This window comes from Dreissena polymorpha, chromosome 4 (genome assembly GCF_020536995.1).
Source record: "Dreissena polymorpha isolate Duluth1 chromosome 4, UMN_Dpol_1.0, whole genome shotgun sequence".
NCBI lineage: Eukaryota > Metazoa > Mollusca > Bivalvia > Myida > Dreissenidae > Dreissena > Dreissena polymorpha.
Window position 1 is genome coordinate 88,939,463 of NC_068358.1, and position 13,476 is coordinate 88,952,938.

General features: G+C 33.0%; 2 protein-coding genes across 2 annotated transcripts; both read left to right on the plus strand.

Moving 5' to 3' along the window:
• The first annotated feature begins 1,750 nt into the window (after nt 1-1,750).
• On the plus strand, nt 1,751-8,480 carry LOC127879727 (heat shock 70 kDa protein 12B-like). Its single transcript, XM_052426742.1, has 6 exons — nt 1,751-1,890; nt 3,948-4,095; nt 4,404-4,552; nt 5,189-5,283; nt 6,406-8,086; nt 8,351-8,480. The coding sequence occupies exons 1-5, from the start codon at nt 1,888-1,890 to the stop codon at nt 6,608-6,610; spliced, it is 600 nt and encodes a 199-aa protein (XP_052282702.1). The 5' UTR covers nt 1,751-1,887; the 3' UTR covers nt 6,611-8,086; nt 8,351-8,480.
• A 701-nt stretch (nt 8,481-9,181) lies between these two features.
• On the plus strand, nt 9,182-10,756 carry LOC127879728 (heat shock 70 kDa protein 12A-like). The gene is made up of 2 exons (XM_052426743.1): nt 9,182-9,386; nt 9,496-10,756. Exons 1-2 carry the CDS (start codon nt 9,213-9,215, stop codon nt 10,207-10,209), a joined length of 888 nt encoding a protein of 295 aa, XP_052282703.1. The 5' UTR covers nt 9,182-9,212; the 3' UTR covers nt 10,210-10,756.
• Nucleotides 10,757-13,476: the final 2,720 nt, after the last annotated feature.

Consider the following 13,476-nt stretch of genomic DNA (forward strand, 5'->3'; position numbering starts at 1 on the left):
AATGTTCCACAGAAATGATGCTGATGATAATTCTACACGATGGTGCATACTAGATATTTCTTTATTCCATTTCCAACAACAATTCCACTACCAGTTCAATTGCTTCGAACACAGTTAAAAACAACACTATTCCACTCTAGAAACGTGAAAAGTACTAAATTTCTCAACTTTTCGCAATAAAAATCGTCGTCCACTGTGTGTTTTTTCGAGCATCCTCCTGATTTTATCAGCGTTTAATAGTATTTCCCGCAGGAAAATTTATGTTAACACAACCTACATGTTTGCTTGATACAAAAGAAAACATTCCCTGTCCGGTTTGAAGCACAAATCACATTCGGGCATGGGTGCCGACACTTTAACGGCCATTTTGAGTTTCAAAAGTAGTCCGAAAACAAAATGGCGCCCACGTCATACCAGAGGCTACCTTATTCAATATATTGCCGTTTGGGTCCAGAGTGGAGGTACTTATCCGATGTTTGACGGAAAGGGCCGAAAATGTGCGATTGTGGGTCAAGTTCCCCACAGGTACTACTTCCCCGTACCCCCAATTTTTTTCCGTACCCAAAATTTTGTACCCATTTTTTAATTTTTTTTTCGTACCCAAATTTTTTCTAACCCAAATTTTTTCGCACCCAATTTTTTGTACCCATATTTTTTTCGTACCCAAATTTTTTCGTACCCAATTTTTGTTTTCGCATAGTTTTTTCGTACCCAAAATTTGTGTACCCAATTTTTATTCGTACCAACATACACAATTGTGGTGATGTAAATTGTTGCTTTTATATCCATCCTCTTCAAAAGCATCGTCATACCAGTACTGTCAGTACTTTGATTATTTCGCTAGGCTGGGCATACCGTCTATTTGTTAATTAATAAAGCTTTTCTTCTTTTCATAAATAAAGCAAAGAAAATAGATAAGAGTTAAGTCTGTTAAAGTACCCGGTACTTATGAACCTATTTGGACTGTTTTTACATAAACTCAACCAGTACATGGCTTAACAGACAAGAGAAAATATAAGTTAAACATAATACACAGTGGTTTACATTTGAGTTAATGTATATCATTCGTGAATTTTTATAATAAAACTACTTTTAAATCAGATAAAAATATATAATTTTAATAATAACATAAAAAACAGTAAACACAATAGGCTTAAGTTAGTGTTTGCAATTAATTGTGTCATATAATCTTTTTTCTTAGCTTGAATTTGTTGATTTCGTCATCTGCCATGTACACTGAATTTTACTGTGACTATGAAATGGTATCAATGCAAAAAATGTACCAACAGTCATCATGTTTTCTAAATTCTCAAAAAATATGAACATGTGTTTATATTTTGACCATTACCGCAAACAAAATACAAATCTACATATAATATCCTAACAAGGGACATTTATTGATATTTCTTTTACCAAATATTCAATGAGAAAATATTGGTAAACACTCAAACCGAACGCAAGAAGTAAACTAGCAGATATATAGCATGATTGGGATTGCGTTTGTAGATTGTGTCCTATACTCGAATGATACATCGTTTACTGTCAAGCATGAACAAGATATAAAAAATAATGAAAAAATAGTATTTGAATATCGTGATAACAGTTAATAATAGGAACACAATTTACTTCCGCTTCTATTACCCTTGCATTCGCGCATTTCATTTGTTCTGGTAGTTTTTAACATGCTATAAGTTAATACTTGGAACGGAATTTACTTCCGCCTTTTATTATTCGTGCACTCGCGCATTTTATTTGCTCTGGTAGTTAATAACATGGCGACTATGGCAAACTAGTCAAACAATTTGCTTGCATTTAAAGATTTGAATTTGAATTACATAGAACGTTGACAAGGCGCTTAGTTTTGTGACAAGGATTTAAACAGAGGAAATGGTAAGATATATATTTTTAATCACAAACTACACTGTATCATGCAAATGGGGATTTTGAAACTAACAATCTGAAATTTAAACGATTATAGTCAACCAAGAATAAACATGTTGTAGATAATAGCAGAGTCGAGTGATTTAAATAACTTCGATATATAAAAATAAGAAAGATAATTATATTACTGAAGATTGATTTTACTTGATATGTTTAAAGTTCAGCTTATCCATATGTTGTCCCGAACTGGTAAGTAAATTATAAATGGCTAACTGCAAATACGCGAGGTGTAAATAAAAATGCAGCTCCTTAATATAGTGCTATCATGTAGTAGTTAATATTTCTTAAGGCGATATACATCTTTTTAAAACTAAAATAATACATAATCGTTCATACTTGGCATGTGCTCATATATGCAGTGCGCCTTTTTGCGTTATTTTCAAAAGAATATCGCCTGTTATAATAATTTTCATTTACACGAATGTATTCAGAAAAAACAACACGTAATTATAATTGAATTAATTGTTGTACACTTTTCTCAATAATAGCTATAAATGGGTTAAAGCTTTTTTTTCTGGCAAAACTAAGTATAATTAAATAAAATGCTGTACATTTTCGTCATAAATAGTTATATATTGTTTAACGATTATTAAACTTTATCTTGCAAATAAGAGCCTTTAATAAATAAATAATGACAAAAGGAAATAATAAATTATCATGAATTAGGTCGATTCGAAAACAAACTCATTAGTGCTGTCTATAACACATCGTCTACTGAATTGTAATAAGTCATGTAACTGACATTTTTATACATTTTTACTTTTTTCCCCATTTTTGTGTTTAGTAAGGTGACATACATCAACTGTTAAAATATTAAGTCAACCTTTTTGGTAAAAATAATTTTTTAACCAAATTTTCGAAATTGACATTACGAAAACATGCCATTTTCTGAAAGTAAAAAGTATTATAACACTTGAAAACGAAACAAAACTCCAAATTGATATGTCTTTTTTTTAAACAATAACAATTTAAGAAAGGAGCTGTTACCATGTTTTCAACACTGAAATATTTGAATGCAAAAAAATAACGTAAGCGCTCTTACTGTGTTTCAGAAAATGTCGGAAAATATTAATTCCTGAACAATTCAAAAAATGCCAGTTACCCTAGTTATTACATTCAGTAGACGACATATCTTATAAGAATAGAAGAGTTTAAAATTTATTGCATAAATATATGGATTTATGAGACCTCGCATGCTTGGCAGATTTATATGGGTTAAGTTTATCAATTAGCCGCATTTGGTAAACTTAAGATTGTTTGGGTGGTGTGTCATTAATAGCGTTCTTATCGGATGTAATATATTGTAAAGTGAGGCATTGTATTATTTAGGATTTGAACCACTTTGTCACACACACTCGTACATACACTCAAACATATATAAGTGCACGGGTTATGATGGACGACGGTTTTCTGTTTTCCTCCACGCAGACCAATTCTAACAGGACTCAACGGTGACAAAATTGTAATCTGTCTAGGTACTTTCTTATCTTTTACAACATACGCGATCGGGCGTTACGGCAGTAATTATTCCTATAGTTTAAACAGAAAACGACAACGCATTACGTTGATATTAATTATAACATCGATTTCTTACACATACGTATTAGAAGAACTACTCACACATCTATCTAAATAACATAACAACATAGAACAAAGGTAAAAGTTTGCATTACTACTGTGTGTAAAAAGTTGTACATTGAAAACTGCCTGCGGTAAAATGTCAATTGTTGAATAATACTCGTTTTACGTTCTTATAGTTTAAAATCTAACATATCAGTTTCCCACGCCTGGTTTGTTATAACAGTTCGTGTCCCAGCGTAAATGGTTAAGACGTTATAGGTATATCTTAAACAATTTATTGTCATAATGTAGTGCAATCAGATACTATTTTGGATTGATAATTCCGGAGTTGGAGTAAACATGAGTCGATGATTCACAATTGTATGGGCACGTGTATCACGTTTTGGTATCATTAATGCAGTGTTTTTTACCATGTATTACTTCAGGCAAAAGCGCAACCACTTATTGTTGCTGCGATTGACTTCGGGACCACTTACTCTGGATGGACATTTTCGTTTCGGCACGACTTTGAAAAGGACCCAACAAAAGTGGAAGCCAAGATTTGGAGAGGCGGACAACTGTCTTCTTTAAAAGGTATTGTTCCCTTAATTGAAAACCGTCGCCCACACTGTATCAAACATTTCCGTCCAGGCTTTATACTTATTTGAGGAGCGTTCTCGTAATGTGTCCAAACACACCACGTACAGGTTGTGCCCAGATAATAACTATATAGTGTCTCTATAAGTAAATGGCTTTCAATACAACAACCTTCATTGGAAAGGTTTCATTTTAAACTACACCACTCTAGCCAAATGAAGTTACTATAGATACACATTTTCGTACTTGATTATATTACTGCATTGTGAGTTTGTATGATAACTTTCGATACCGATGCAATGCAGGTCCAACATGCATACTAATTCAGACCGATGGCGAAACACTGGAAGCGATCGGGTTTGAAGCTGAAAAGAAATATTGCGATTTAGCTGAGAGTGAAGAGGATAAAGATTGGTTCTACTTCCACAGATTTAAGATGGATTTATGGGACGAAGTAAGTCTTTTTTGTTAGGCATACACACTTATAGTGCTAGTGCAATTTGTATATTAGTAAACATATACTATTTCAACAGTTTGCGTTGCAGGATTGATACATGTAACGAGCATCATCAGTGAAACATTATATGTACCATAATGTACTGTCTTAAAAAGGCAGTCAATTGCTCTAAACATATTAAACAAATGAACCAAAACGACATTTCCAGTTAGGGTCGAAACAAAAGATATGACGTTAATCGATGACTCGAAACATAAACCACAAGCAAACTGTACAAATCACTATATTAAGATTGATAATCAGGCATAAAGAAGTTAAAAGAGGCCTCAATTAGGTTTTGAAACGATATCATCATATTAAGCAATAGATTTGACAGGGTCTGTATATACGAGTTGCGATTAAGTATCCATTTGCCAGGCGCGATACAAGATATGTTGACAGCCTTCCAAAGTGTTAATTTATATATAGGTACGAATGTTATATTATCAACGAATACAAGTTTTATTATGCTTTAAATGAAAAAAACTTTTTCATCCACTCGTAATAGAAAAAAGAAGGTAGGTATATATGCAGGTATACGTGCTGACCTTTTAAAAATATTACTTGCAATAAACATAAAAACACTGATTAAAGGATGACGAACTTGTGGAATTACACGAGAGCACAGAACTTGAGGACGTAAGAGGAAGAACGCTTCCAGCTCTTACGGTTTTTTCACTTTTTCTCGGGTAAATATTTATTTTTATTAAAACAAAAAATTGTTTACATCGGCCTTAAATATGTCAAAGCTTCTCAATTAATATCGCCGGCACTATGTACGCTTACAACACAAAGTTTGCTTCAGACTTAATATATTGATATTACCTTTTTAATTATCATTAAATAATAACATTCTATGAAGAAAAAAAGTAGGCAAAGGCATTGCTGAAAGATGTGCTTAAAAAAGGTAACTCAGCCTTAACCATTACGTTATTTCACTAAATATTCTTGCAGAGACACATACTTTATTAATATATCGCCTATATTTCTTATTTAACTTCTATTGATGAACGATGAGATACATATCGAAACTTTGTTACATCATTAATTATTTTTCAATCCTTCTGTGCGAATTCAAAAAATACTGTTTATTGGAAAGAAGCGATGTACACTATGTTTACGGTGTAATCTGACAATTCTTCAGTACAGTAATGGTGGCGGGTCACGTGATAGCCAATAAGGCGGCGGTAAATTTATCGATTATGGGATTGTTTATATTTAAGCTGATAAAGTTTTGGTTACTGTATTAAAAGTACAAGCAATTGTATTCATATAAACATCAAACCTATATCTACATGTATTGCATGTCTGAAAAGTGTACAAAAAAAATTTCAATAACTAAACTAAGAGAATATATGTTAACTCTTAATACCCATAAATATGTGTAATGTGTTTATTTTTTTAATTTATTTCAATGGTTCAATATAATTTATAAACTTTATTATTCCCTTAAATATAAAGTGTAATTATCAGTTTGTTTGTTAGTGTACATACATTATAACATCATCCATATACAATTCATTGCCAAAAAAGTGATTTGAAAAAAAATGTGTTGAATAGAACTTGATTACCTAAAAACATGCACGGTGCACCCCACTTTTATTTCATAGTTGTGACAAATAATGATGTAAACACCGAATAGAGGGCATTATACAAGTCTGGCCAATTTCAAAAACAAAATGTCTGAAGCGATAATAAATGCTTAATCAGTATCTAATCCGTACTTTGACAATTTAAAAGCATGAACTTTGTTTAGAGCTATACATTTAACACGTCGCAAATATGAAGTTAAACTAGTATTTGAATTCAAGGAGCTTGAAGGAAGACGCGATGAGTACCTTTTACCAAAGGATAGCTGCAGACTTCCTTGATGATGAAGAAATACATTGGATCATCACAATTCCGGCAATATGGATTGATGCAGCAAAGTCTTTCATGCGCCGTGCGGCTGAAAAGGTCTTTTTTTCAATAAAAGACGATAATTTATCAACGATTCTCCATTTCGCAAATAGTTAGTAGGAATCAAAATTAAGAGTAAAAACGCAACCATTAAACACCCTTGGCGATAGCTTTAACGCTTACTGCAGTTATTTATTCACAATATGATTACATGTCTTATGTATGTGGTTTGGTTATGTACCTATGTATTTGTCAATAAAATTTACCTGACTTGATAAATTGTCAAAACATTATTGTTTAAGAGGATAAGAAACGTCCAGAGTCGAGACAATTCAGAAATATTATACCGATAAGTAACCCCATAATGAAATGGTATATACATTCGATCCACATATGTTTCCTTAATTAATTTTGTATTTTTGTGCATTCAAGCTATTAATGAAAAATCGAAATATGCGTTTAGTCTGTGTATGGTTGGAATACCTTTAATTCATTAAATCCGACTGGAAATCCAAATCCGGTTTTTTTGTCTACTATTTTACATCAAAATTGTGCGTACACAACATCTCGTAAAATGCCCCTGTCCTTGGTAGTTTACCTGTTCGGCCCTTATTACTGAAATTCGTACTATTAATGTAAATAGAACTTTTAAAAGAGTGTTTGGTCTAACAAATTTCGCGACAAAGCGAGTTATGTGGCTGTGCAAATCTAATTACTAGACATCAAAAGCTTTTAGTACCAAGTTTCTATCTGCTATCTAATTAGTAACCATAAGTCCGCAACATTATACTAAAAAAGTAACAGTGGCCGAACGTGCGAACTGGGAGTTATCAAGCAGAGCAATTATTCAGCAAACCCTATTTAGTTTGAGGTCTGGTCCATTTTCATGGCAAAAAGGGGGTTATTAGTAATATGTTTGCCATGAGTTTGACTTATTTGATAGATTGGCTTTAACCTGCCTCGTTTGTTTTCGCCTGAAAAAAAAATTGATTCTTCTCATATTGCAAGCCTTTACTTATTGACAAATGCCACCCTTGTCATTATTTACAAAAGCGATTGACGATGCTATTATGTTTTGGATCACGTGCTCAACATCATTGCAACCATGATAACATGGTATATTGACATAATATAATCACGAAACTGCATTAAAATAACATTTTGATTGTTTAAACTAGTTATTTTGACAAGTAATACACCTTTAAATACATTGTGATATTGCAGCGTACGGATACATTATTGAGCTATCTGTATGATCATGTACTAGATTAATAGTTTTGCCGGAAAATAGGTATATCATGTAAACGGACAGTGTGAAATGCGCATTCATTCTACGGTTAAGTGAATTTTTTTTTTTTCATTTATAAACATTTTTACATAAATGGAAATAGATGATAGGGATCAGAGTTTGATTCCATTATCAAGTATTTGCACTTTAGGGAGGCATTTCGGGTGATTCACTTTCGATTGCACTTGAACCCGAAGCAGCATCCTTGTTATGTCGACATTTGCCAGTATGCAAAGACGATCGAGGTATCAGCAGCCTTTCTGCGTTTGAAGAAGGTCAAGTGTACTTGGTGCTTGACGCAGGAGGTAAGTTAAATAAATTCACGATTTTTAAGGTAAACTTCGAAGGAATGATCTAAGTTGTTTGTCGTGTAACGATATAAAACATGTATGCAAATAATGTTTTTAAGTACGAAATCAGTTTTCCGACTTTTTATCAATATGGCTAACAGAAATAATTGATCTAAACTAACACAATGTGTACATGCATATAACTAATCCTTTTGTAACACCGTAAATATTCAAAGTATTTCTGAAGCAATTGTACGAGAATCTCTCACTGTAATTCAGGGGGTACGATTGATATAACTGTTCACAAAGTTGGTGACTATGGCACATTGAAAGAAGTCTATAAAGCTACCGGAGGAGCATGGGGTGGAACGCAAGTTGATGATACGTTCATGGAATTGTTAGGGGACATGCAGGTAATTTAAACTTACTTAACAATATCATAGCTATACATGCTGAACATATTAGCTTTGAGGTTACATACAAACACATAATGTATAGATTGCAAAATTTAAAAGTATAAGGTATTTCTCGCTTGGTCTATTATAAATCGAATCAAAGTGTGTTTTGAATATACGTAAACCCTAATAATGTATGAAATTTAATTTCTTATAGTTTACAGTATGCAAGCCACCTTCTTACCGTAATATGCAATATTTTTAAAGGTTTCTACTGATACATCAAATGACAATTCAATGTCGAATTTTACAGGTTGAACGTGTACTTTTTTTGTACGTATTAGTGATAATATTTGCTAAGTTGCAACCTACTTATTTAAGCTCGATTGCAACGAAAGTCTAAAACCTATTGACAGGTTTTCAAGTTCTTTTCTTGGGTAGACCAAGTACTAGGAATCGTTGGGTAATATCTAAAGAACGCTCCAACAGGTGGGATCGAACCCATGACCTACCAGTCGTTAGGCGGACACCCTACCCTACATACTTTATGCATGCTTATTGAATATGCATGTATTTTTCCATGTTAATAATTAGTTCAATATAATAAAGTTTATGTGCTCTCTCACATTTTTAAATGGTACTTGTTTTACGCATAATGCCTAGTAATTTCATGGTGTACTAACAATTGATGCTTATTTTATGGAATATTAGGTGAAGAAGTTATTGAAGAGTTCATAAATGAAAACATGGAAGATTATATAGAACTCCTTCGAGATTTCGAAATAAAGAAAAGAGTTATAAAGCCGGACATGACGGATTCCGTTACAATCAAGCTGCCGATTGCACTCTTGGAACTTGTTGAAAAAAGGACTGACGAAACTCTGAAGGATAAAATCATGGGATCTGAGTATAACTCACAGGTAAATTTAGTTTACTTTAATAATTACATTATATACAGGTTTTAAAACTGACGTTAGACAGTATGTGTAAATCTTATTAATGCTTAGCGGTTTTGCTTCTCTGTCCTAGATTAAGATGATTAAGGAAAAGCTACGCTTTGACGCCGCGATTGCCAAATCATTCTTTGAAGACTCAATAGAAAGTATTGTGAATCACATTACTGAACTATTAGAAGAGCCAGTCAATGCTGAGGTTGAAGCGATTCTGATGGTCGGTGGGTATTCTGAAAGTCCGATGTTGCAACAGGCAATAACCGAGACGTTTGCGCATTTGAGCGTCATTATTCCACAAGACGCTGGCCTAGCAGTCCTAAAAGGAGCTGTAATCTTCGGTCATAACCCGGATGCCATTACACAGCGTATTGCAAAATATACGTATGGAACTGACGTTGAAGTTGACTTTGATAGTCAACAACATCCCATAGAAAAACAGTACATTGACCAAGATGGTAATGTAAAATGCATGGATGTATTTGACGTACTCGTTAGAAAAGGCGATTCGCTTGTTTTAGGCACATCACAATCAGAAAAAGTGTACTCGCCAAGCACCGAAGATCAGGATGAAATTTCAATGGATATCTATGCAACTCCTGATAGCGACCCGGAGTTTAACACAGATGAAGGATGCAAGAAGATCGGGTCGTTTTCTGTTCCGCTTACAGTTTACGGACCGGACGGATCGGTGCATGTTGAGATGATATTTGGTGGCACAGAAATTTTAGTTAGATGCACGGAAGAGATGACAGGACAGGTGACTGATTTGCACGTGGACATGCCGGAATAGAATTACACAAAACGTTTCCGAAACGCTGTGTATTACTAAGGCGTACTTTTCAAATGAATGCACATGTTTTAATGATATGTGACCACAACTAACCATTGGTACTCGTATTAATGATTTTTATTTTGTTTAGTTTCTTGTATCTTTTTTTGTATTGTTATTTTTGTGAACCTTTGCTGACTTGAGTGTAATAATGCTGTTAACTGCAATTAACCTCGTGTACGATGGACTTTTCATATCCGTTACCCAGTACAGTCACCGAGAATGTGCGTAAATCTACGATACTTCCAAATTAAAAAAAAAATGTTTTTGTATAAAATACCTAACGGCACCGAATGCTTATGTGATGTAGGGGAAACGGGAAACGTATACGATTTAGCATCGAAAATCACATGGTTTGATTTCCGTTGAAGGCAAACTATTTTTATCGATTTTGTTTTTGCTATTAAACTTCTTTTAGACTATCCGAAATAGTATTGTGTTGAAAATAACTAACTAAATAAATGCACAAGAAATATATATGTAAGAATAAAGTCATTTATTACCCAAATGTCTCCGGTCTTATACATTATACAAACCGTGTTTTAAATTCCAAGGTTTTGGGAATTATTTATTGATGAGTTTATGTACCATAGCTTTCATTTACATGTGTTTTAATATATGTTATTCATACTTGTACTCATACTTGTGTTCATGATAGCGTAAAACAAAAACGATATGTTTAAAACATTGATGCAATATTTAAATGAATTGATTGCAGCACGATTATGGTTTATTCATTTATTCACACGTGGGTAACATAGCAAGTTTAGCTTGAACTTAAATTGTGTGCGGTGAAACTAAATTATTTTTTTATCTTTCAGTCAAAGATACTTTGAAGAAAATGTCTGTGCTCAAATTTGGATTTTCTTTTTGCTTTTATTTTTATAGAAATTATTTGTTTATTAATTTACGACTTGATTTTTCTGGATTTTAAAGGGTAGCTCACAACACTCGGGTGTTTTTATTTGCTTGATTCCACTTGATACACTTCATTTTCAGTCATCAATGAATACTTATGGTATTTATTTATAAAATATTAAAATATTGCAAAATAAGTATTTTTTATATAATATTTCGGTTCGTAAGGGTGTTGTTTATAGTTCAATGTTTATGAAAAACAAATGATCGAGGGTTAACAACTTGAACTGTCTGAAAATCCTTAATGAATTAGTAAACGTTTCTTTAACTTTGAAAAATCTTTAACTTAAAAAAAAATAACGGAAATCAACGGAATACACCCAACCGTCAACGAGGATTTGCAAATATAACATTTAAGACGACGAAAAAAACAGGACAGTGTTATACTAATGCTTATAAATGCATCATATATTTTTTTTAACATCCCACTTATAGCTATTCTAGTAGGATGACGGAAGAATCAATAAGGCCAACTTGTTTATAATTAAAACAAGCTGATTTGGTAATTGTTCAAATGTTTAAACGTTATTATGATCTCATCATCAACCATGTAACTACAAAAAATAGCTGGTTAATATAATAATATTTTACACAAGGCTAGCGAACAATCAAACGAACAGGCAGTTTGCTGTGTTTTGTTTTAGTTTTTCATCTGGTAAAATAACTAACGGTTTTCATTTGACACTTCCGGGCTTTATCTTATATACTTAATTACATATCTGTATTGCCAATTTAAGCAGTGATTTGTAGTATGTAATTGACCAATAATAAAGTCTTGAAAACTTGTAACTGCAAGCGACACGGAGAGTCACATAGCTTGGAGTAGGATTATTGTAACTATCCAACTGATTCTGTATTAAAATGGAATACACTGGATTGTTTGGTTGCATCACTTTGAGATCTTAGTTTACGATCTATTTTATTTCTACTACATTTAAAACAAGGTTCTAATAGGCCGACTAAAAGTTTGCCTTAACGGTGACTTTCTACTGTTCCTCTGCCTCAAGTGTTCTGCGTATAGTATTATTATTTAATCAGAATGATTTTGCTCAAAGAGATTGCCTATAAAACGTGAAGACATTGGTAGACTTTGGTATTAACTATTAAAATCTATACATCTCGAAAGAACATGAACAAAGTATCAGCAGAATTCAAATTGACTTCATTTTGAGATCGTTGTAAGTTTCATCTCTGATAATATTTTGAAATATTTTGAAATACGATTGGCTTAATGTATTAGCATTAGCTTTTTGTGATTGACACGGGATGTAACTCTTAACAAGTGTTTGCGGTCACAAATTCAAATTGTTCCCCATTTGTAAGTGAAACATTGCGTCCATCTTAACCATTTCCCACTTAGATTAGTATTTTGAGTCAGACGCATTTGTAGTCCCTTAGAAATTTTGATTTAATTCAAGACCTTTCTTACTAGATTTAAGTTTAAAAGGTTTCACTTCCAACCCTTAGATTCTGATGAGTAGCAAACAGCATTAAACCTGAAAAGACTGCGAGTTACTCGCATGCTATCCTGGTTTTATGATGTTTGTACATAGCCATTTTCACTTTGCTTCTGAGTGGGAAAGGGTTCAGTCGAGTTTATATATACATTCAAAACAAATTAAATGGAGATCATTCAACACGATCGAGCATAATGTATTTACAAAGCAATTATAGTTATCGATATCGGTTATGCGTACTTAAATTATGAACATTGTAAAAGTCGTCGCATATGATTTTCTTGTAAGTTATACGTTTTTCTAAGGTTACGAAAAAACACGTCATTTATAACTTAAAAGGACTAATTGGAAATCCAACAAGCGCATATGAGACACATTTTGCTGTCTTATATTTAACCAATATCGGTCACATCTACCTATACATAGACATTTATATAGGAGCTAATTCATGTTCAACCCATAAGATCCCTTAAAGGGCAGTTGTATATAAACGTGCACGGATACTTCAATTAAGGAGCCCATTATACAGCACAGCTCGGAAAACTGAATTTAAAGTATTCGTTTTCCACCAGTGTATTGTGATTGCGAACGTTTGTTATTACGCGATTGTAAGTTATTTTTATCGTCACATCTTCATCTAATACTCAACGCGTTTAATGTGTGCCCTTTGTTCTATACATAGGACCATGTAGATTTTACAATATCCAAGAACAGCAGCACAAAATTGAGTTTAAAGTACGGAACTTCTGGCAGCCCCAATAGTGAAGAAAAAAATGAAAATTGTTTACATCTACACCATACAAGTGCAAGCACATATTGTGTGTAAATAACTTTGGATAATATGTTTTATTTG

Coding starts and splice junctions, on each gene's coding strand:
- LOC127879727 (XM_052426742.1), top strand. Junction 4,096..4,403: donor ACAACTGTCTTCTTTAAAAG/GTATTGTTCCCT, acceptor GATGCAATGCAG/GTCCAACATGCATACTAATT. Junction 5,284..6,405: donor GTTTTTTCACTTTTTCTCGG/GTAAATATTTAT, acceptor TTTGAATTCAAG/GAGCTTGAAGGAAGACGCGA.
- LOC127879728 (XM_052426743.1), top strand. CDS start 9,213: ATGGAAGATTATATAGAACTCCTTCGAGATTTCGAAATAAAGAAAAGA. Junction 9,387..9,495: donor GATCTGAGTATAACTCACAG/GTAAATTTAGTT, acceptor TCTCTGTCCTAG/ATTAAGATGATTAAGGAAAA.